Source organism: Anas platyrhynchos, chromosome 1 (assembly GCF_047663525.1).
Source record: "Anas platyrhynchos isolate ZD024472 breed Pekin duck chromosome 1, IASCAAS_PekinDuck_T2T, whole genome shotgun sequence".
In the NCBI taxonomy this organism is placed as follows: Eukaryota; Metazoa; Chordata; class Aves; order Anseriformes; family Anatidae; genus Anas; species Anas platyrhynchos.
Genome location: NC_092587.1, coordinates 201,089,978 through 201,111,201, shown reverse-complemented (window position 1 = coordinate 201,111,201; position 21,224 = coordinate 201,089,978). Strand labels below are relative to the sequence as shown.

The window sequence follows — 21,224 nt, the reverse complement described above, 5'->3', positions numbered from 1 at the left end:
TGCTTCAGGCTATTTGGGCCAGCAGGAACTGCTGCCTGTCCTTTGTCCTGGGCTCCTGCTGCCTCCCCTGCATCTGGGGCCCTGCAGTCACCTACACCCAAGATCTGAGCCAAGTAAAATCTAATTCTGCTCTCCCATCCCCAAATTCTTTCCCATCTGGAACAGGTCCCAGCTGGCAGGGCTGGGAATAGCTGGGGACCTTCCCTTGGAGGCAGCAGGGCTTAGATCAACTTAAACCAGTCATGAAGCTACACCCAAGTCTCTGTTATTTCCCCTTTCTTCCTCCCTCTGAACAATTTGTTTTCATGAAACATCTGCTGCTCTGGCAGATTCCTGCAGTTAAAAATGTTCTGGCGCCTTTCCTTGCAGAAGTGCAGCTGCCTGCATATTCCCTGTCAGCTCAGCTGAAGGTTTGCTGTCAAATGACAGCATTTTTTAGAGGGGAAAACACTTGTACTGGTGGCATGGTTTTGTTACGAGGAAGAAATGTTTGTGTGTGCCCTTCTGCGTCTTCCAACGTACAAGCATATATGATGCTACAGGTAAAAGGTGCTTTCCTTATGGAAATAATAGGATTTTATTAATTGTCTCTGTTAGCTGATGCTATGGCATTTCCTCTGCCATCTTCACAGGGGTCTGTAGCTCTTAACTGTTTTATGGTATTCCTCCATCACTTCATTTTCAAAAAGTATTAATTTCTGGAAGAGAATTTTTCCTTTAAAGTGCCTAACAAAGGCAGAATTCCTTAAAGACAAAGGTCTTGGCTGCAAGTTGCCACTTTTCCCATTATGGTTGCACAGATGCGTAACGCAGTGTGGCTGGCTTGTGACAAGTGTGTGGCTGAGAAAGAAGCCTCTGCTTGAAACATTACTGCTTTGTATCCTCATGCAAGTGTTTGTTAAACACAAAACAAAATAAAACTTTTTTTTAACAACCCTGCTCTGCAATAATAGGCTGTACTCTTGAATTGCTCTTTGCCGGGCAATGGCACTCAGGAGGTTTCTCTTAGCACTGTACAAATGCTGAGGGCTGGGACAAACGAGACAGAAACAAACACAGATGGTTTATTTTTAAGTGCCTTTTGACTTGCCTGCTCTTACACCTCATCTGAGACTCTTGCATCTTCAAGGTAAAGTGCTGCAAAGTGGCAAATGCTACTGCTTTCTGAAATCCTTTTTGTAATTGCCTTGTTCTCTCCTTCCTCTGGGTACATGGAAGTGCTGGGCAGCTAAATGGCCTGCCTGAGGCCATGTGCCAAGGCAGCAGCAGAGCAGCACATAGCCCTGGAGATGCTAGCCTCTCCCTTGGTCCTCAAGGAGATGCTGCCTCACAAAATCCATATGCAGATGACCCACTTAAGGCAACTTACCTGCATGCTGCTAATAATTGCCCTAATAATTTTGTGCTTCTTCCTGGAAAAAAAACCTCTTCAATTGGCTTGGGAAGACTTTGTTACTGTGCTTCAGACTGTGATTTAAAACATACGAGAGGTGCTGTTTAAGGATTGAGATCCTCATTGAAACATTATCTGTCCAAATAAGAAGGATGTGATTTATTTATTTCCAGAGGATTGTGATCTATCTTCCTCCCTTCGTCCCTTCATCAGTTTCTACAGTGCATGCACATTACAGCTGCAGTGTCTTGTTTTTTGCAGTCTTGGCTTTGATTCTTACTGTTTTAAGAGAACTAGCACAAGTGCATGTAACTGTAGTGGAAGGGCATGCATCTTCTCTTTGGATATTTGGTGAAACAGGACGCAGACTGTACGTGGCAGAGATGATTAACAGGTACTGTGTCTGTTCCTCAGGAGGTGAGTCTGACAGAATAAGATCAACTTAATGGATGAAGTATGATGTCAAGAATGATTTTCATCTTGCTTATCAATTCTTCCCTTTACTGCTGGTATTGCTGATTTATTATTATATTTTGGAAATGTTGCTTGTAAGTCTGATATATCTGCCCCAAGCCACCAATCCAGAAGCCTATATACGTACACATATATATATTTGTGGATACTGTTGTCCATTTTGAACAAGCAGCAAACTTTCATTTTAATATAACAGTTAGCTTTTTGATTGCCTCAGATAGGCAAAGATCCTTTACCATTCACCCACATTAATTATTGCCCCATCATAAGCCTCAATTTCTCTTTTTGTTACCAAAGCCTTTAGTGATGCCACATCACCACAATGGGTGGTGAGGCACTGGCACAGGCTGCCCAGAGGAGCTGTGGATGCCCCATCCCTGAAGATGTTCAAGGCCAGGCTGGATGGGACTTTGAGCAACCTGGTCTGGTGGCAGGCGTCCCTGTCCATGGCAGGGGGTTGGAACTGATGGGCTTTAAGGTCCCTTCCAACCCAAACTATTCTGTGATTCTATGATCTTGCTGTCAGTGTTGCTGAACCGTTACTTCATGCCCATTAGCGGAGATTTGGTGGGGCTCACTCTCAGTAGAGATCAAGGTCCTGTTGCCACCCTGAGCTGGACATCTCTGTGGCATGTATTTGTCAATCTGGTCCACAGACATATTGCCTTGGGGCCTAGTCACTGTGTAAGCAGTGTAAATACTTTATTTCTACCCATTTTTGGTTGTGGTGATACACATGAAAGTTTTGCAGCACCATGTGTTTCTCATTGCTCAGCGATTATTTTGTGTGAGCAGTGACTTGGTGCTGAAGCAGGTGAGGAGTGTTCTCACAACATCATCCTGGGGCTGCAGCCCCTATTGGTGTATGACCACCCTGTCATCTGCATTTCTCACCATAGGTGCTTGTACTGTTAGAAGACCCTGGTTTGCCATAAATGCGGGATTTGCTGTCTGTGCTGTTACTTGGGCTCAAGGTGTGAAGCCCTCAGACATGGGTGTAGAGTCCTTGCAGAGAGATCTTGACAGTCTAGAGTGCTGGGCAATCATCAGCTGCATGAAGTTTAACGAGCAAGTGCTGGATTCTGCACCTGGGAAGGGGCAACCCTGGCTGTACATACAGAGTAGGGGTTGAGAGGCTGGAGAGCAGCCTCACAGAAAAGGATCTGGAGGTTCTGGTTGCCAGCAAGTTGAACGTGAGCCAACAGTGTGCCCTGACAGCCAAAAGAGCCAACTGCACCCTGGGGTGCATCAGGGACAGCATTGCTAGGTGGTCAGTGAATTGTCGTCCTTGAGGCTGTGCTGTTGTATCTTCACTTCAAGTACTGTGTGCAGTTTTTGGTGCCACAGTATAAGAAGGACATAAAACTGTTAGAGTGTCCAAAGGAGGTCTACAAAAATGGGGAAGGGTCTAGAGGGGAAGACTTATGAGGAGCGGCTGACGTCCCTTGGTTTGTTCAGCCCAGAGCAGAGCAGGCCAAGGGGAGGCCTCATGGCGGCCTGCAGCTCCCTCACAAGGGGAGCGGAGGGGCAGGCGCTGAGCTCTGCTCTCTGGGGACAGCGACAGGACCCGAGGGAATGGCATGGAGCTAGGACAGGGGAGGGTTAGGCTGGGGGTTAGGGAAAGGTTCTGCACCCAGAGGGTGGTCGGGCACTGGGACAGGCTCCCCAGGGTAGTGGTCATGGCACCAAGCCTGCTGGAGTTCCAGAAGTATTTGGACAACACTCTGAGACATATGGCTTTATTTCTGAGTGATCCAGTGTGGAGCCAGGAGTTGGACTCGATGATCTTTGTGGGTCCCTTCCAACTCAGGATATTCTATGATTCTGTGATTCTATGTTCAATAGTTATTTCCATATTTCCAAAGTATCTCCTCCATATACAAAGCTTTTTTTTTTTTTTTTTCTTTCTTCTTCTAATGACAAAACCAAATGTGAGCTGAGCTACTGAACATCTTTTTTGCCTCAGTCTTTACTAGCAGAACCACCTTCAGGAAGACCAGGAGAAAGTCTGGAGTAAAGAATATGTACCCTTAGAGGAAGAGGATCAGGGCAGGGAATATAATAAGCAAAGTGGACATACAGAAGTCCATGGATGCTGATGGGATGCACCCAAGAGTGCTGAGGGAGCTGGCAGATGTCATTGCAAAGCTACTCAATAATCTTTGGTTGTTCATGGTGACTTGGAGAAGTGCCTGAGGACAGGAGAAATACAAACAATTCTACATTCAGGAAGGGCAAGAATAAGGAACCAAGAAATGACAGGCTGGTCTGCCTCACCTTGATCCTTGGGATGATGATGGAGCACTGATGTTAGAAACCATTTCCGAGCACATGTAGGACAAGAAAATTATCAGTAGTAGTCAGCATGGGATTCACCAGGTGGAAGTCATGCTCGATCAACTTGATAAGTTTCTGTGACGAAATAACTGGCCTGGTAGGTGATGGGGGAGCAGTGGATATTGTCCTCATAGACTTCAGTAGGGTCTTTGAAATTGTGCCCCATAAGATCCTCATAGACAAGCTGTTGATGTATGGGCTGGATGGGCAGACAGCTTGGGGGATTGAAAACTGGCTGGATGACCAAGCCTAGAGGGTGGCATCAGTGGAGCAAAGTCTAGTGTGAGGCCTGTGACAAGTGGAGTATCTAAGGGGTTGGTACTGGATCCAGTTCTGTTCAACATCCTCACTGATGATCTAGATGATGGGGCAAAGTGTGCCCTCAAAAAGTTTGCAAATGACACAAAACTGGGATGAGTCACTGACAGAGGGTCGTGCTACCTTCCAGAGGGACCTTGACAGGCTGTGGAAATGGGCTGCATTAGGCAAAGCATTGCCAGTAGGTCTATGGAACACCTGAAACCATGGAATGCCATTGTGCTGGCCCAGCATGTCCTCACCAGTTATGTGGCATGACATAGCACAGCGTGGAACAGCACAACACAGGAGCTTGGTGCCATGTGGACCCCACAGTCCAGGCCTCAGGGTGCCTGGGTGCAACAGGGTGCACAGCCCTGCGGACACTGATCTCAGCCACATGAAAGCAAGATTAGATGAGGCTTAATTCCTTGTTACTTCTGCTAGGTTTGATGAAGTGACGTAAATGCCAGTAAATCACAAGTTGACTTGAGCAGAAAGCAAGAGGTGGAAATAACTCCTCTTTTTAAATTAAAAAAGCATTCTTACAAAACAAAATCTTATTAGCATTTTTTTGAAAAAAAAAATCTCATATCATGGTCTCTGACACAAACAAAGCCCAGTGATCAACAGCAGTAAGATACATCATTATAGTTAAAACTCAAGTTTTCTTGGACAAGCATTTATAACCCCAAACATCTATTGTACACATTCATATTTCACGGTACATCTTATGTCATTGGTTAATGACATACAGCTATGCTACTTCCGCATTTGAAACCTCATATGAGTCATGATGTTCTGGTAAATATCCAAATCCTATATTTATGATAGCTTTTCCCTTATCTTATCAAAAATGGTGGTGTCAGTCTAATCTAGCAAATGTTTATCAGAACCCTGTCACCCAGCGCCAAGATATCTCCACGTACAACCGCGACATCACTGAAACCATGCCAACCCCGCGAACTCACACATCATGAGACTTCTTTGCATTTTACCCAGTTGACACACACAAACTTTTCTTCGGCATCAAAGATGAATCATTCCTCCTTTGGAGTTGCCACATGTAGCTGGTGTTGCTGCTTCTCCCTCTGGTTCAGCTGTGGTGGGGGGCATCTGCTTAAAATACAGCTCCCAGTTGCAGTAGGCTGGACTTAAAAAACTTTTCTGGCTTTTCCATGCAAGGCACATTTCAGTTAATGCTTGGCTGTAGCTTAGAAAAAATAAAAATCATTTTGTATTTTTTTTTCGTTTGGGAAAAGACTTGTTTTTGAGTGGATAAAACAGCGTTTTTGGCTGTATTTCTGGCAGTGCAGTTTTCCACACTTGGAAGTCAGCCTGTCTGCTGTGATGGTTGATTCTTTAATCTCTTCCATGCAAAAATGTGTTGCTGTGTAGTACACAGCTTGGTTTTTGGAATGGTGGATGTGCACGTCAGCACTTTTTTTTTTCAGTCCTAAAGAAATGGATTTTCTATTTGTTATTTTTTTCAGGTAATGTGCATGTGAGATATTTCCTAAGTAATGCAGAAATTAGAGAGTTTGTCTATGTGAGTAACATTATCACTGATTAACAGTTCAGTCCTCAAATACATTTGATGGAATATAACTTATTGTCAGTGTGTGGTATCTTGCACCTCTGTGGCCATTCCCAGTGCTGAAGAGCATTAGAAATGGGCATGTGGGAATGAATGATACTGGTGCTGGATTTACCTGCTGGCTTATGGAGAAGCAACATATAAACCATGACCTGACTGAAGTAGTTCCCTGAGCTCCAAATTTTACCTGGTGGCAAAAGAGGTAGGGGAAAGCCTGTGTGCTCTGTGCAGTCCTTGATGCAAGCCCCTCAGCTTTAGCTTTTCTATTATGTATAGAAACGGCTCTGTGAGACGCAAGAACTAGCTACTGTGCCACTTAGCTCACTTTGTTTCTGCAAAAGAAATATCCTGAGCAGAGGCTTAAGGCCAGCAATCTGTCCAAATAACTTTGTGTAGGGCTGAGGTTTTCACAATACGCTGCTTTTTCCAGCTGGAAGCCTTGGATGCAATTTGCCGATTTTTTTTTTTTCTCCCCAGTATTTGTCTAGACTTCTGGATGACTAGCAGATGTCAGCCAATGCTGATAAGGGTGCAGCATGCAGGGCAGCAACCCCCCAATTTTCCCTGCACTACTTTTATAGTAGTTCAGTGTCTCCTGGAAGGGCGAGATGGACTTACTGACCCTGAATTTGTCAGTGGCGGTGTGAGTGCACTGTAAGCCCCACGCACCCTGGACGTGCTGGGTGTAGTAGGTGGCTCATGGACTAAATTAATCTGTGTTTCTGCATGGGAAATCACACTTAAAAGTACGGCATTTCTGCATTTGAAACCTTCTCCCTTCCTGCGAGGGACTAGCCTTGATGAAGAGACACCTTTAGGGTTGCCAGTGTGCAGGCAGCTGCATGCTGCTCCCCTGGAACAGAAAGTGTGGTGGGAGGAGATGAGAAATGCCAGACCGTGCAGCCCTATGTGTAAGTGATAAATCTTTTTCTGTAGAATTAGGAAAAACGGCCCTGGAATTTTAATATCCTACCTAAATGAGAGCACGGATCCCACCTGCAAGTGGCTTTGCCTCTGCAGAGAGAGCATAGAGTAGGGCTGTGCTGATCCAGGTTTTAATGGGGATGAAGTCTCTCTTAATTCTTTCTGTTTGGGTGGAAAAAAATTAAACCTTGTGAAAAGAAGGAGTGAGGAACTTGGGCAAGGGGGTGGGAGGAAGTCCAGGCTGCTGCTTCTCAGAAGGGCATGAGCTGGGCTCATGCTTGGCAGGCACATGCTGCTTGGGTTGGCAGGTGCTCTGGAAATGAAAATATTTTATCCTGCCTTACGTAATGCAGTAGCATGTCCAGAGCTGAGTCCCCTGCAATTTTCTGGCCTGCAAGGAATATTTTTCTGCTTGAAATCTTAGCCTTAGTGATGAATTTTCTGGGTCATATGGCATGTGCCTTCAATGTAATATCTGTATACAAAACAGTTACTGTTTGAACTTCAGTTGTTTAGGTAAATTTATTTTTGTTTATAGCTGTTGGATGATGAAGAGCAGAAAATCTTTCTTCTTTGAGTTGTGTAAATACATCAAAACCCACCCTGGCCTACTAGATAGATACAGCAGGTGGAAGAGGCTTCAGATTCTTCTCTGTGTCTAATCGGTAAATGTGTGTTGTGAGGATGTGAGGTGGGATAAGGCTGGGATGCATATTAGTGCAGTGCCTGGCTTAACATAGTGCTTCAGTTTCACTCTTTATCCCTAAACGGGGAGAAGCCCTTGCAGTGGGGATTGAACCGTAGGCTGTGGATAGCCATGCATGACCAAACACCATGCGTGGATCTGCATCAGCTGGCTGCACTAAGCCTGCTCGGATTTGGAGACAGTGGTCCCCTGACCGCTGCTGAACATACCCATGTCTCTGACACCCCTGCAGGCTGTAGGAACTGAAAATCCACGAGTGGAAGTGGTAGGGAGAGATGATGATGCCATGCTCTGCAATGTGCTCCTTGCTCTGATTGTCACCTGGCCCTACAGAGCTGGAACCGTGGTTCCACGGACTCACCAGCCTCTGCAACTCAGAAGGGACTGAAATGTTGTGGGGATGAAGAAACAAGAAGTTATTTCTGTTTTGCTTTTCTAAAACAAAGGTGTTGAAACATTCTCTAAGACATAAAAGATTTTTGACTTCAGATGAAGGCTGTTCGTGTTTCCTGAGGACGTGTTATCTGGTAATCTTCAGGGAGAGGTTGCAGGCAGAGGTTGGCACACCTTGTGGCTGACCAAGACAGGCTTGCTCTTTTGAAGTCTCCCACTTCACTTTTGGCTTCATGGGCCAAAACAGCTTAGGCAAAACCATTGTCCTAGAACCTGCTCTTGTCAAGCCTAGAGGTGAAAATTCTTCTTCAAGCAAAAGAGTTGAGAGAAAAGTGCCAGGGATTTCTTCACCAACTGAAAACCTCATTCATACTTGTGTTCTGTGCAGTGACTACAAAGACTCACCAGTAAAAAAATGGTGTGGGACAGGCAGGGTAGGAATTTCATTTGAAGGAGAACTTGATCACTCTAAAGCCATTAGCATCTCCCAGACAGTTTTTAAACCTCTGCCTCATGTTTTTGCTGCTTATTTGTTCCTCAAAGAGATTGAGCACGCCACGGTCAAAGCCATTCAGAGATGAGGAACCCTCTGTGCCCATCCGAGGTAATGGGTGAAAAATCACTGCAAAAAGAAGAAAAATACTTCAGATGGTAGAGAGGGCAATGGTAAACACTGTGAAGTAAACTGAATTGGATCAGGAAGAACTAATAGGTGAACAGAACAAATGCAGGGAGAGGACATCATGTGGGGAATAAATTAAATCAAGCCTGGAAACTGTGTTCTGTAAAGCATGTCTTCGCTGCAGATAAGCTCCTTGCCTTGTGGCATGTGGTGATCAGAAGCAGGTGGGGGTGTATCTCCCTTCTCTATCAGCTGTGCTTTCACATTTAGAGCCCACAGCAAGGTAAAGCAGAAGGCCAAGTCCTGCTGAGCACGCTTACAGGAGAGTTTCTCTCACTGGGGCTCTGGGTGAAGGGGGAAGGACTGCTGGATCTCACCGGTGCTCACTGCACAGGGTAGGCAGCCCGTGGCTTCTGCGTGTCCTTTTCTGGGTGTCTCCGTGTCAGCTTGCTTGTGGGAGCTTGCAGAGGGTGAAGGAGGGGTGAAAGCACCCATCCCTGCTGTGCGCTTTCGTTACGGAGGGATCTCAACAGCCTTTTGGTTGAATTAGGATTAAATATGTGGTCACCCAGCTTCGAGTCATCCATCCTGGCCACTTGTTCCTGCCCTATGAAATCCACGTGAGGGGCTGAGTGCTGAAATGGAGCAGAGCAGTGACCCCGGTTAAATAAAACCCTGCAAAACTCCTTCATTTTGAGATCTGTGCCTGACCTGCGAGTGGTGGGAGCAGCACATGGCAGGCACAAGCAGCTGGGGCTTGGCTGGGGTGCGAGATGTACAAACTGCCTCCGGGAAAAAAAAAGAAAAAAAAAAACAAAAAACATGAAACTTGGTTTTCTGTCCTGCTGCAAGCTAGAGCATGTCTCTGTGCCATAGCTGGCCCAGTTTCTGATGAGAGTGGTGGTTTAAACAAATGTTCTGGTGGTGAAGGGTTGCTGAGGCATGGGTGGGCATCCTGTTCCCTGCCCTTGCTGCAGGGTTTTGTCTGTGCCAAAGGGTGGGACAGGCAGCTGCGGCCCCAGCGCCCTAAACAGTGTCCTGATGCAAGGCAGAGCCCCGTGCCTAGAAGCACAAAAAAAAAAACAGAGAAGAAAAAAAGGGAGAAAAATAAAAAGAAAAAAGAAGAAAATAATATCCTTTAAAAAAAAAAAGAAGTGACGTGTGATGTATTGCTGAGACCCGCATTCCCAGCAGGAGCGCAGAGAGCGGGCAGAGGTTGAGACACATCTTCCCCGGGGAGCGGGAGGGCTGCGGGAGGCTGAGTCAGCAGGAAAGGTCACTTGGCCGAAAGGCTGAGTTGCGAAGGAGGCGATTTCGTAACGGTAACTGATGCAATGCCTTTCTGTTCGGGACTGCCTGTCTGCGGCTGTGGGCATGCACGAGGGTGGAACAGCAGTTTTTGTGGCTGGGGGTGATAGGGCAGCAATGGTCAGCTTCGGCTGCCTGCTCTCCCTCCAAATTACCCCTCCTTTACTTTCCCCCCTCCCGTCCCATGCCCCCACTTCCACTGTACCCTTTTTATGTTGCTTTAGCTCTGGCATTTCATCTCATCGTTGCACCGTTTGCTTTATGTCCCTGGCTTCTCTTTCAGTTCCAGTTTGGGGTCGTTATCACATATGATTAGTCTTGGAGCCTAATGAAGGGGATCAGACATAACTCTAGGGTATGTCTGAGCCATTTAGTGTTTCTGAGCTCAAAGATCTGCAGAGGAAGTTTATTTTTAAGCTTCCTGAGAAGATAAATTTGAATGTTGGATTGTTTAGGGTACAAGTAATATAAATGAAATTGCTCCAGGGAAGCAATGCCCTCTGGGATTTGAAGAATCCCAGGGATAATTATCTAGTGCTGAGCAAGTCTCGTTAGTCTTGAAATAGCTTTTAGTAGATGATCACATTTTTCTTCATGTTGGCTTGTCTGAAAGCTTGAAGCCGTGCATTAACATTTAGCCTTGATTATAAGTACCATCAGCATGTTCTTAAGACTGTCTTTATCATCCAGGGAAAGCCAGGCATGGGAATTACAAAGCTATCACACAGCATAACAGTCCCAGAAAACAAACCAGAGCATTTTTAAAGCCTGCTCTTTTAGGGTCCTGCTCCTGCGAGGTTGAAGCATCCTCAGAGCTGCTCCAGCTGCTGCTGTGTGGGGGCACCATGCAGGTGACTGCATCTCCAGCTCAGCGATGAGGCATCCCTGTAGTGACTCAGCTGCATCCCTTCTGACCGCCTGCCAACGTGATGCAGGTCATTAGTCACTGATTGGTGAGGTTAGCCTTTTTTTAGGCTCCTGGAGAGGTCAAGGGTCACATAGACACCAAGCAGTTGCATCAGTGTTACCCCTCTTTTGCCTTCAGGTCCATCAGGTGCTTGGTGGTGCTTGGAGAGCTGTTTTGGTGTGCTCTGTTGGGTTGACCCAACTCTGTGACCAATCTGGGGCTTGACTGGGGATAGCAATTCCCTAATACTATTTTTCCCCGTATTTTTGCCTTTTCCTCACCACCCTCCATCTTCTGTGCTTCCCAGCTTTGGCTCTGTCTCCTCATCCATAATCTGTATGTGCTGGTAGGTTAGGTACCGTGCTCAGATATCCCAACTGATGGCTCATGGATCTGTCTCTCTACTGCCCTATGCCATTACTCCAGACCAGTCCTGAGGACAGGTCTTTAACACCAGTATTTTCTTGGACACAACCACTCTGGGACACTGCCCTTCTGCTCCCTTGTCATAGAATCAGAATCATGGAATCACCTCAGTTGCAAACGACCTTCAAGATCATCAAGTCCAACTGTCCACCTGACCTACCGAGTCCCATCACAAAACCACGTCCCTTAGTACTGTGGGTTTTCTGTCTGTCCCAAATCTCTGACCGAATCTCTTCTGCCTGTCTCGATGGCTACAACTCCCTCCTCTGGCCACAGTGCCTGCAGCACCCTTGGGTGCTGTGGAGATGGAGGTGCATCCCTCGCTCCTTGCCCAGCTGCAGCAAGCTGCATGGGTCTGCTTGGCCTTCTCTGTGCTTTATGGGGCTGAAGGAAGCCTGACAGGTCTTCCCCCATGTAGGCAATGCTGCCTGTGTCCTGACACGTTGCCAAAAAGCCAGTCTGTGCATCCTGGCAAGGGGGTTGCACAGGATGTGTGTGTGCTGGGTTCCCCTGAACCTCCTGTTTTCTCTTCCCATTTGATATTTCTATACCAAGCTATCCTCACAAAATTAAAAAAAAAAAATCATAATTGCAACATTATTAGCAGTATGTATTATTTCTTCTTTTTTTTAAAGCCCTCTGTTAACATACTTCAGCCAAACTGTTACCCCCACTCCCTACTAATATTGTAGCAAATGAACTTTTCTTTACAGCAAACACCACTGCTTTTGCCCTGTTTGTTCTACACCCGTGTCCTCCCCCATCCCTGCTCTGCTGAAATGCAGCATCGATGACTTGTGGGATGGCACAAAAGCCAAAAACTGGTCGCGGCTGTGCAGTGGCTGACGTTGCTGGCCCAGGTGGACTCTGCCTGCGTGTTGCCACTGGGGCGGGGTGGGAGGGGCTCTTGTCCCTTATCTGGGGAGCCACACGCGTGCTGGGAAGACCTTTGTGCTGATAGTTGGAGGAATAAAGTTCAGTGGGAATGAAAGGACATTTCTCTAGCGGGAGGGAGTCAAAAATCAGAGCCGTCCTGTGGCAGAGCTGGACGTTCAGCGTGGGAGACTCAGCTTTGGCCACTGCTGCCCTTGGTTCGCGCTGTCTCACCTCCTCTCTCTCTTGCAGCTGCGTAAATGAGTATGGAAGATTATGATTTCCTCTTCAAAATTGTTTTAATTGGCAACGCTGGTGTGGGGAAGACCTGCTTGGTCCGACGCTTCACGCAGGTAAGGTCGGGCACCTGCCAGACGTGGGGCATTGCGTGGGAGCACGGTGGTCTCCACCAGCACCCGCGCTCCACAGGCTTTTATTATCCATGCTTGCAGCATCCGTGTCATCTGTACTGAAGTACCAGCATGAGCACTGCATCAGTAACTAGTGCTGTGCGTGGCTTTCCTGGGGTTCTGGTTTATTAGGACCTCCTGTTGCATTTCCTATGGACCTCTCATCCCATCCCTCCAGGGTGGACCAGCCTGCTGCTGTACTGAGCTCTCTCTTGTGTTGTCCATTAGTAGATGATTAAATAATCCGGGTCCTGGGCTGTCAGCCCAGGGTCTTCTGTTAAACATCAGGCCAGGGATTGCACCTGAAACGTTACCAGGGGCGTTTAATGATGGTTTGAAGCAGTGGAGTGTGATTCTGGCAGCAAAATGAGATGTTGCATTGCCTGGGAAAATTCTGTGCTCCCTGTGTTTGTGGCTTTACGTACAGTGGATCCTGAAAAGCTTGCAGTAACAGTGGGGGCCAGCTGAGCCCATATCTGCCTGATTGGGGAAAATGAATCAAATCCAAAGGTTTGAGGACTGTTTTCCCTTCTTCCGTGTAACAGAACAGCAGGAAGAGGACTAGGCACCTGTGATTTGGGCTCAGAGAAGAGTTTGCATGGTGTACTATAAAATGCAAGTTACGTTTCTTTTGTTGCTGTTGTTGCAATCCCTACTGGGAATCATCAGTTTAAGTTTTAAAACTGTAGTGATGTTAAACATGCTCTCTGCCTGTACCAGCTGCTGGCAATGAAGCTGGTTAGTCCCAAAGGGTTAACCACGAAGTCTGCAGCCACCACTGCTGCCTGTGCTTTGGCAAAGCTGCTGCTGCTACAGGGGATGGATGTGCCCGAAAAAAAACACGGCTTTGCAGGCTGGGACACCAGAAATCAGAAAGCTCTGCTTGTTTTCGTTCAGTTGGCTGTTGCTCCTTTCTCAAAATCGAGCACTGCCTGCCAGGGCAGGATCTGGCCACTCAGGAGCTGCTGGAGGTGCCCTGGGGATCCCTTTCCTCACTGTGGCAGAGGGCAGAGGGAGGGCTCTCATCTCTTTCAAGGCGATGGAGAATTGGGTCAGAGGGACCCAACCTGCCTTTCCCCTGCCTCTTCTGAGTGCACAGAAGCAGAAGGGTTTTTCCTCTCTCCGTTTTCACTTCATACGTTTTCCTTTTCTCATAACAAGGAGATGGTAGTGGATTTTGTGGCTTCTTCTGATGGATGCTGTGGAGACGGATCAGTGTGCAGAGCCTGCCCTGGACTCTGTCCCCCCTGCTTTGTGTGGTGAAGGAAGTGGGCATGTCTTTCAGTGCAATTCCTTTAGAGGTGTTCTCCTGTCTAGAGAGCAAGGGAGGAGTAGGGATGGGAAAAAGTAAGGATGGGCACCCAGAGGGAAGTTTTCCTTGCTACACAACTTGTTTAACAAAACTGTGTTTTCTTTCAGGGGCTTTTCCCACCAGGCCAAGGTGCCACGATTGGAGTTGACTTTATGATTAAAACCGTGGAGATAAATGGTGAAAAAGTAAAGGTAGGAACCTGATGGTTTTCAGTATAAACTCATACGGTGGCACTGTAGTTTGGGTTTCTTGCTGCAGCATGCCTGCTGCTGGAAATGTCCAGAGCTGCCTGTCATGTCTTCGAAAATGCACCATCAGGAGCATGGAAAGGGGAGATGCCCCATCCCTGGAAGTGTTCAAGGCCAGCTTGGATGGGGCTTGGAGCAACCTGGTGTGGTGGGAGGTGTCCTTGTCCATGGCAGGGGCTTGTAATTAGGTGATCTTTAAAGTGCCTTCCAACCCAAACCATTCTGTGGTTCTGTGAGATCTTGCAAAGCTCTGTTCTTGCTCAGAAGGCACAGAGATGGCGCCTGGCAGGGGTTGAGAAAGCACAAAGAAACATTTCAATGCAGCTTCCATTTACTCCATTTACCATGCACTGCTGGTAAGATGGAATCTGTTGAGTTCCCACTGGGATGTGCCTGATAAAGGTTTTCTCCTGCTCCTGAGATGGCCAGTTCCTGGGATGGTGTGGTTCTGCAGAATGAAGGCTTGTTTCCCACTTCTGTTGAGTTATAGACCTGAAAGAATATATGTTATGCTTGCTGGTGCTTTGGTCAACGGGCTTTACTCAACCTGTGTTGGGCAGTGTCTCACTATTGACTCTTTCAGCTTCCAAGATAGGGTGGTTGCAACCAAATCATCACTGGGAAACTCCTTGTCCCCTAGCTTGGGGATTGCTTGGCAGGGAGCTAGTTTGTCTGGGCCATAACACACGGCCCAGGATCCATGGTTCAGTTCTAGTGCTCAGAGATGTTGGCTGGCACCACTTAAGTCATTAGCAGAGCTTTCAGCAGAGCTATTGTGGCATTTGAGAGTTGGGAGAAGAGAAGGAGCCTCTGATGTCAAGGTGTACAGGGTCCCTGACACCTGGAATTGTTTTTCCTGCATTAAACCCATGGGCATTGAAGTGAAAAACAACATTTTTTTGATGCCTTCATCTTCTCTAGTGATGAGCAGGTGGGAGAGTGGCAGCAGTGTGACAGTGGCTGGGTGAACAGAGACTCATTTTTAAGGGTGTGCAAGTGATGGGATGGAAGCAGTGGACTTGCGCAGATTTTTAGCCCTGTATTTTTTTTCCACCTGTGTTTCAGTGCAGAGGCTTTTTGAGTAGAAAATCAGATGGAAATCAGACTTTAAAAGCATATCAAGAGGCTGCCACCCTGCTGCACAAGTTGCTGTGTGAAGAGCTGTACGTTTGCTATGGCAAGTGATGGTCCTTGACCAAAAGGCCTTGCAGCCTGAGCAGGTGGAGGACAGCCCTAAAAGCCCACTTCCAATGCCCACCACTGGAGTAAGTTGGAGAGCCACAATGAGAGCAGTGTGGGAAGAAGCTTAGTAGGACACATTTTAGTATTTGAACAAGTCTTACAGAGTCTGAAAGGCAAAATGATTCCTTTCTGTCTCTTGCACTGGTGCAGGCAAAGACTGAGCTTGTAGCTGAAACTTTCTGAGCAAGCAGCGCCAGTGAGAGTAAACATTTAATAAGTGGGAAAAGCAGGGATGACTCAGAGCTGAGAGGGGAAAAAATGACATCTCAGTCAAACAAGGCACCAGCTCATGGAACAGTGCCAAGCAGTGCCGGGCAGCATCTCCTGTATGGCATTGGGATCCAGGGTCAGAGCAGAGCCATTCACCAAGGAGGTTTTAAGATTTAAAAAATACATGTGTGTGTGTGTGTGAATGAATTTCTGGGAAAAATACTTTCTAGCTTTAAAATTGCATTTGAAAGTCAGAGGAGAGAGCCTTGCTAGCATGAGAGTTCTGTGCAAGCCATTTCAGATATGAGTGGCTACTAAGACTCGCTGGCAGATAAACTGAGACAGCCCTTTGCATTTTATTTTATTTATATATATGTGTGTGATCATTTCTAACAAAACCAAAAATATGTGCAATGTATGTACTGAGAGGCTACACACATTCGATAGTAATTATAGTGCCAGTCAAAGATAAGCATCCTCACTGCTACAAACACAAGGCTCTGCTGCATGTACCTGTACTCTTACTACACTTGGTGGAAATGTCCATGTGCAGAAAGCTAAACATACCTGAAAATGCTGGGGGAGAGGAAAGTATCATCTGGCTCCTAGAAAATTAACATCCAGGTAACTGTTTTCTGCAGGTAGAGTCACAGGCCTGGCCAGCAACAAACCCTCTCCCCTGTTTGATTTCAAAGTCCCTTACATTAAAGCGGTGGAAAAGCATGGTCACATCAAGTTTTAATCTGCCAGAGATCTTTTCAATAAATGAAATGCAAACTAGAGTTAGCCACTAGACAAAGCTGTATATATTTTTCCTGGGAAATAGCTGCACAACAACAGCAGCAAAATTATCTGTAATTTTTCTATCCACTGAAGTTTGTAGGCTGGTTTGTTTTGAACAGAACTCGTTTGTTATCTAAATTTTGTATGCAAGTAATGTCACACATGGTTTCGTGTGGCCCTTAACTGCAGGTGCCATATTCAGCTATTTAAACACAGCTATGCTGAGAAATTAAGCTCAAAGGTGCCAGGAGCTGTGAGCCAGCAGCAAATTCCTTCCTCTGCAAAAATGTACTTTTTCAGAATCATACCCCACATCTGAAAGCTGCTAATGGGGGCTCTTGTTTCAATCTCACATATTTATGATGAGTAGCTGACATAGTTTGACATTGGAACTGGGCAAGAACAAGGCTTGCTCTGTTATGGGTAGCTGTAAATACGGAAAAAATTTCAAATACTTTTAACTTGTTCTTCCCAAAGTACACAGGATTCTGGCTAGAAATCAGCCTTTCGCATACTAAGTTCCAGGGAGGGGTGCTTAAAAAATAAAAGCTGAAGCAGAGAAATGCTCTTCTATGCTGAAATATTTTCTTTTTGGATGCTTTTCTTTGCCTGCTTTTTGAAAAGTTGTGGTTTTGATGAGCCACCAAAAGCTGTCAGATGGTTGTTACAAAAACGGTACGTGTTTGTTTCATATTGGGAAATGAATGTTGTTTTTTCTGGACCCAGGGAGTTTGCCAAACAGCGGTTAAGCTCATGACCTCTTAGCTATAGTTAGGGACCTGCCAGCCACTTCTACACATCAGGAAGGAAGGCGGCAAGCAGCTGGGCGGGATGTCTGAAGTTTTGCAGAGGAAACGTGTCGGAGTCCTTGGATGAGCCTCCAGCTGCAAACCTGAGCTTTGTCCACTCCTGTGGTTTCCACCCTTCAGTGCTTCATCTCGGGATAACTAACTAACCTTGGGAGCTACAGGAGGGGCTTCCTTATTCCTTCTGGGACAGACCTTGCTGTGGGTTGGACTGCAGGGCAAGGAGGAGAGAGGAGACCTCCTGCCTCTGGTGCCTGTGCTGTAATTCCAGGCCAGCAGCTCCGGCCAAGGGAGATGCTGCAAGTCCCGTGAACACTGATGGACCTGCAGCTTGCTGGGGAAGTCGGCAGCAATGCCAGCTGACTTTGTGCCTTGCATTTCAATTTGAAAAGGCAGAAATGGAAACAAACAAGCAAAAAATGTTGGGGGATGGAAAGCCAAAGGGGAGAAGAGCTAAGTGTTTTCCCAGCAGTGGTTGTACCCTGGAGGCATTTAGGTCAAAACAGTGCTTCTACCAAAGCAAAAAAAAACTTAAAATGATTTTTTTTCTCCTCTCCCTGCTCCCCCTCGTTGTGCCAAAAGCTGCAGATCTGGGACACAGCAGGACAGGAGCGGTTCCGGTCCATAACGCAGAGTTACTACCGCAGCGCCAACGCCTTGATACTCACCTACGACATCACCTGCGAGGAGTCCTTCCGATGCCTCCCCGAGTGGCTGCGAGAAATCGAGCAGTACGCCAGCAATAAGGTCATCACTGTGCTAGTGGGTAAGTCAGGGGCCTCCCTGGCGGGGTGGTGCAGCGATGGTGGGCACTTGGTGACAGATGGAGGTGTTGGGGGGAGGAAGAAGCGGTATCTGTGTGACGTGGAGGTGCAGGAGGCTCAAACTGGTGCAAATAAAGCAGAGCTGTAACCGTGTGTGGGTGCAGCTGGTGCCTTAAACACACCCGCTTGGACCATTCCTCCTGCAGACAACCCCACCGTGCTGATTGAGATGTTCAGGGCACCCTAGCTGCTTCTCAAATCTGGTCCCATCTCAAGCCTTAAGGCTGTTGAGTGCAGAGGTGGATACTTCCCTTGGGCTGGTCCCATAGGGGACTGAAGCACTGATCATGGCAGAGCTAAGAATGCAGACTTATCCCTTGTGACTCCCAGCTCAGATCTTCACAAATATATGAGGATCTGCTCAAGCTGGTGATGGCTGTGGGTTGATGCACCCCATAGCTGTGGACACCTGGAGTCTCGGCTTAAGTGGGACAAGATGTGGGAAGCAGACCAGGATGCAATGGCTCTGTGGATCTTAGCATTCATGGGTAAGACAGAGCTGGAAAACTGGTTATTTTTGCCTGGATTTTAGGATACCTAAAAATAAATACTGAATGCCATGTTAATCTAGCAGCTTCAACTCAAGCTAAAACAGACCCCAGGCCATCTGTCTGCTATATGCGAGGTGAAGGTTATTTTGCTTACCCGTGCTTCTGTGTGCTCTGCTCTCAGTATCTGATAGTCAGGACTTGGCTTTTAAAGGCCCAAGAATATACAAGGAACAACAGAAAAATAAGTTGGGGAAAGCTGGAAAGTTTCCTATTGCAGTGTCATTATTTCCTTTAACAGTTTGCTGTTTAAAAGAAAAATCTAGAGGATTACAAAACATGTTTAAGGTGTCTTTAAAGGTCTTTTGAGCTTTACATGCCCCAGTGGTATTGCAGGTGAGTCTTGGGTTTTAAGGAGCTGCCATACAAGAAACTCACTACACTCCAGAAGAAGAGTATGGCACATGTACAAATGGCTCAGAAATACATAATAAATGACTAACAAATGTACATAAGATTTTTTAGGGAACATTAAGTTAATTATTAGCATCTACAGCATAAAATATAAATAACTTCCACAGCACACACTTTAATCATGGTAACACCTATAAAGTGCTTACTTACGTTGAGTGAGAATTTTTTTAGAAAGAGTAACTGCAGTGTATACAGTGGGTCCAAGAAATTGCTTCATCAGGAAAGAAGGGGAATATTGGATGAAAGAAGGGCTATGGGAAATGGCTTGCTAGTGCAGTCTTCTCCTGATGGTTCTCACACCAGCTCCAGACACAAGGCCAGGAGGGATTTCCTCCTGAACCTGATGAGTCCCTGGACACAGCCCCTTGTTATCACAGGCCCTGCTCTGTTACCTTCTTTGTAAGATTAATTTATGGCAAAGACATCACGTTTGAAGTGAAGTGGCCTGTAATAGGCTGTAATCATATCAGATGGTTGCTGGAGGCATTAATCAACTCCCTGCTAAAATGAGCTCTCTGAAGGAGGGGGCTGGTTCCTTGCCCCACCTCGCTCTGTGAGTGCCCCCGAGCCCGTCTGTGCTTCAGCCTCAGCAGCCAAATCAGTCGCAGGGATATTTAATTAAGATAGGAAAGCAGCCTTCTGCACCAGACTGCCTTTAAAGCTTGTAACGACATGAGAAATATCACACTTAGTGTCTCACGTGCTATAATTGACATTTTAAGTGCTCCTCAGAGCCAGAGCAGGAGAATTTTCAATAGGTATTAAAATGGAAATTCTTTAATGTCAGTTGATAGCAGCAAACAGATGCACTGGTACTAAATTAAAGCTGACGGACTTGGATGTTCACAGGGCATGTTCCGTTAAGTGAGCTGATATTAAATGAACGTGGCCTGTGTATCAGAGAATCCATTATTTGGAGGGGAGAGCAAGCACTGAGTTTCACATCGAAAGCCCTACCCATGCATACGTACAGCACCAAACTCTCCTTCGTCCTGTATCAACTTCTGTTTCTTTTGTTTTGGAAGTCAAATTAATTCCCTTTCTACAATTTTCCCTCAATGCAGGTAATAAGATTGATTTAGCCGATAAGAGGGAAGTCTCCCAGCAAAGAGCTGCAGAGTTCTCCGAAGCACAGGACATGTACTATCTGGAAACCTCAGCGAAAGAATCGGATAATGTGGAAAAACTCTTCCTGGACTTAGCCTGCCGGCTGATCAGCGAGGCACGGCAGAACACCCTTGTGAACAATGTCTCATCCCCCTTACCAGGAGAGGGGAAAAGTATCAGCTATTTGACTTGCTGTAATTTTAATTAAAGAGCTGGCATGTGATTCTCCATCCGCCATGGGCCCACAGGATTTTTTGCCGGGATTTATCTCCTCGGAGGGAATTCCTGCCACTTTGACCCATCTGACTTCCCCTGAGTCAGGTTGCAGACCTAGAAGCATGGCAGGCTGACAGCTCCAGCTGCATGGCAACGTAGCAGAATTTAACATGGTTTAAATTTAATTTTTTCTTGCAGTTTCTGGAGTGGGAAAGGAAAAAGGAGAGTTGGACAAGTGGTTCGTGTAATGCAGAATGTGAGCATTTCCTTCTGCAGGTGATGAGATCAACCTCTCTTGGAGAAGACACTGAAGAGTTTAAGATCTCTCTTACAGAACAATGTGTTTGGTCCTTTGTAAAAGAAAAAAAACAACACAACAATGAGTACTGAACCTGGACTACACTGGCAATCATCTAGACTGCCAGCCAAGTGAATTCTTAGGACGTGTACATAGTGTCTGCCCACGTGTCTTCATGGAGGACTGGTGTTTGAAATAGTGTTACGTCTCTCATCTATAGGCACTTTCATAAACATGGAATTAAAAAAAAAAAAAAAGAGAAGTTATATGTCAACATTTTCAGACAAGGATTTGAGAAGACAAGGCTACAGCTCCATTGCTTCCTTTGGTGCTAGCAGTTCAGCAAATATTCCATAGACCAAGCGTAGTCTTACTACATTGCTGTCCTCTGAATGTGTAACTTTGATTAGGAAAAGAACGCTAATAAGCACTGTTCATTAAAATCCCATTACCTCTTTTTCTAGGCTTGAACATAGTGAGAAAGGACTGTGCTTCTTTGATATCCAACACAGGATGAAAGGACTTCCCAGAAATAAAATAAATAAATAA

General features: G+C 46.3%; 1 protein-coding gene across 3 annotated transcripts in view; it reads left to right on the top strand.

Moving 5' to 3' along the window:
- RAB30 (RAB30, member RAS oncogene family) overlaps nt 1-21,224 on the top strand; it is a 41,681-nt gene extending 20,457 nt beyond the window's left edge. The window contains exons 1-5 of one of the 3 annotated variants that reach the window (XM_021276696.4): nt 8,996-9,138; nt 12,510-12,610; nt 14,087-14,170; nt 17,851-18,034; nt 20,119-21,224. In XM_021276696.4, coding sequence (XP_021132371.1) covers nt 12,518-12,610; nt 14,087-14,170; nt 17,851-18,034; nt 20,119-20,369 — 612 coding nt within the window. In that variant the 5' untranslated portion in view covers nt 8,996-9,138; nt 12,510-12,517 and the 3' untranslated portion in view covers nt 20,370-21,224. Of the gene's footprint in view, nt 1-8,995; nt 9,139-12,326; nt 12,611-14,086; nt 14,171-17,850; nt 18,035-20,118 lie in introns of those variants that run through there. The other 2 variants (XM_027467000.3, XM_005026065.6) reach the window with 2 other exon arrangements.